Here is a 3,213-nt window from a genome sequence, read left to right on the forward strand (position 1 = left end):
TGTTCATATGTTAGAGCCTTAGAGCTAGTTGTTAAAATATTTTCTTACAATGATTGGTGTTTGATAAAATTAGCTATAATAGTAGTAAACTAGCAAAAATTTATATTTTCTACTTCCGAAAACCGCTTCAAATACATTTATCCTAAAATGATTTTTCAAAATAACACCCCTGTGCCGGGCCAAGCAGACAAATGCCCACAGGCCACAACAATAATCGTACGCGATATGTCTATCTTAATCTCTTTCAGATTCACCCCAATAATTGTCTCGAAGATGATTAAATTTAAGTATACATAATTAAATTTAGTCACCCAAAACTAACAAATACTGTAAAAGAAATACCCACGTAGAAACTCTCACCAAAAATATGATTGAATATATATAAAAATAATAATTACACGTGAAAAGTCTTCCACCTTTTGAACCCAACTTTTGACGAGTACAAAAAAGGAATCCAAATTCTCAAAAAGTTTGATCAATGTACCTTTTTCTTTCTTTTACTTTCCCCTTAATTATCTCAAAAAACATTGACCCAACTTTACAATCATATATGTACTTCTCAATCTCATCACCAATATTATTCATCCCAAACCCATGCAATTCTCCCTTTCATCAAGTGACCTTGACATAGTGATTGTTCACTCTATCTCTTAATTAATTGATTGGGGGTTCCGATCCTCAATTTTTGGGAATGAAAAGAGATTCTTAACCAGTCTTTTACCCTTAAGTAAAGCACCCGCAACGAAAGAATTAGCTATCGGCGGTGGATACCTTAATTGTTAAAAAAAAAACCAATAATGAACTTCCAATCAATTTTCATTATTTACTAAAATAATTACCCTAACTCCTCAAGACATTACTATTCTTAGTAATACCATTATTAGTAATACTAAAATCAGTAAGTTGCCAAGCTGAGGCAGTGATCAAAGGCAAATCCTTCCATCCTAACCTTAAACACCCATTTTCTTCCATCAAAGTGTACCCTTTCCATGGGAACATCCCTAGCAATAAACTAGCTTGTGCCGCTGGGCTACCCGCCAACGACAACGGTTCGAACCCGGCCCGAATAAGCTCCTCGCCCCACCTCCTCACTCCGTGATCACCACCACCACCACCACCACCACCACCACCTGCTAAAATGTTCCGAATTTCGCTCCCGAAAAGATAATGTTCCACGTGATGCCTCTCCACACTATCCTCATCTAATCCTTCTCCTACCGCATCAAACAAAGCAGAATAATACCGCAATGCACCCACAAACCTCTCGAAAAACGACGTCGTATTAATATTATCGTTATTATTATTATTATTATTGTTACTACTATGACATTGACACACGTGAATATCTTGCTCGACCATAGTAACTAACCTAGGCCTTATCCTATTCAACACCTTCATCGTACCAAGATGGGACCCACTTATGTCGTACAACCCATGATGCACGCAATGCACGACCGTAACCTCTTCATCACTCGGCTCTACACTGAGTCGACTCAAGTCCGACGCGGATAAATTCCCGATTTGACCCTGAACCGGGTTGAACCGGAAAGGAACCCCGACCGAGTCAGCAAACTCAGCGAGTCGAGCACCGGTTCGAGCGAGTGACTCGGACGAAGGACCGAACCCAGTGAGTTTAACCGAGGTTAGCTTACGTGTACGAGAAGCTAAGATGTGGAAGAATCCAGGCCATTGAAGTCCCTGCATGATATCCAAATCGATGACGTGGACACGATCATAGCCGTTGAGGGCGTCGAAGATGGCTTGATTAGCTGTGAAGTGAGAGAATTTAACAAAAGGGGTGAGAGAATTGTAGGATTGTAGTGATGAGTGGAAGTTGTTGAGTTGAGAGGAGATAAGAGTTAGTGATGATGGAAGTTGGTGGTGAAGTGGAGGAGAGAGAAAATTGAGGAGGAGGTGAGATTGAAGAGAGGTGGCGAAGTAGGCGGCGACACGGGATGCCGGAGAGTTGAATGGGGAGGAGAGTTCGAAGATTTCCGGTAAAAGATCGCCGGCGTCGGTGAGGTTTCCGGCGGAGATGAGTTGTGCGCATTTTAGGAGGAGGGAGAGGAGGTGGAGGTGAAGAGAGTAGTTTGGGTGAGTGGAGGAAGGAAAAGTCACGAGCATGATTATGAGTGATTAGAAATAGGAGAGAGAAAAAGGTGGAAGTAATGGAGTGGCTTTTTGGAGGAGAATTGACTAGAGAGTCTAAGAATTTAAGATAAGAAGAAGACTCTCTTAATATTGGAAGATCTAGGCTATGTTTAGTTCACCTGAAATTTTCTGATTTGAACTTATCTGATCTGATCTGAACTTATTTTTTTTGATTTGATCTGATCTGAACTTATTTTTTCTGATTACAAGATCTTATCTTTTAGATTTTTCTCAATATATAAGAAAAAATATAGTCATGTGGGGTCTTGTTTGATTATGAGTACTTTATTAATATTCAATTATTATAATTTTTACTAATATGTAATGAAAGATATAATGATTTTTAAATATAAGCATGATCTGAACTTATTTTTTCTGATCTGATCTGATCTGATTAGATCTGAAATAAGCAAAAATAAGATGAACTGAACATAGCCTAGATCTTAGAGATGTTTAGTTCAATTGGCAACTTTTAACACATTATTAGCTAATAATGTGTTAAAAGTTGCCAATATAGCGTATGACAGCTTAGAGATCTTGTTATAACCTTATAAATAAATAATAAAAAATCAAGCGGAGATTCTAAGTCAAAGGGAGCTCATATGGAGAGGTATTTTGAATATATAAGATGGGTATTGTATCATCGAGGAAATAAAATGACAAAAGAGATCGATCGATCAACAAATAGCAATTGTGTTCAGTTTTGATATATTATACTCTAATATCATTACATTGTATGAGATCGACCATCGAGAAAGGTAATATATTTGTTACACAAGGTTGGTTAAGATATATGATCATATTCATGTCTAAAATTATTCGTTATCATGAACTTAACATTCATAAAGGCTGAGTTTGAAAAAAGTGCACTGTAAGATAAATAATTTGGAACATTGAGTAAACTATGAGTTCTTTATCATATGAGATATAAATCAATGCATATTACATTTGATAGCATAAGTTTATAGTATCTTACAATATGTGCATATTACATTTGATAGCATAAGTGTATAGTAACACCCAAAAAAGTGTGATCTTGGACCATGTGAAAACCCTAATGCA

The 3,213-nt window shown here is 37.1% G+C and overlaps 1 protein-coding gene across 1 annotated transcript; it reads right to left on the reverse strand.

Moving 5' to 3' along the window:
- Window positions 1–356: 356 nt before the first annotated feature.
- Window positions 357–2,215, reverse strand: LOC104886598 (scarecrow-like protein 23). The gene has a single exon (XM_010671058.4). The coding sequence runs from the start codon at window positions 2,122–2,124 to the stop codon at window positions 841–843; it is 1,284 nt and encodes a 427-aa protein (XP_010669360.1). The 5' UTR covers window positions 2,125–2,215; the 3' UTR covers window positions 357–840.
- Between the last annotated feature and the right edge of the window lie 998 nt (window positions 2,216–3,213).

The sequence above is a fragment of the Beta vulgaris genome, chromosome 2 (assembly GCF_026745355.1).
Source record: "Beta vulgaris subsp. vulgaris cultivar EL10 chromosome 2, EL10.2, whole genome shotgun sequence".
Lineage (NCBI taxonomy): Eukaryota > Viridiplantae > Streptophyta > Magnoliopsida > Caryophyllales > Amaranthaceae > Beta > Beta vulgaris.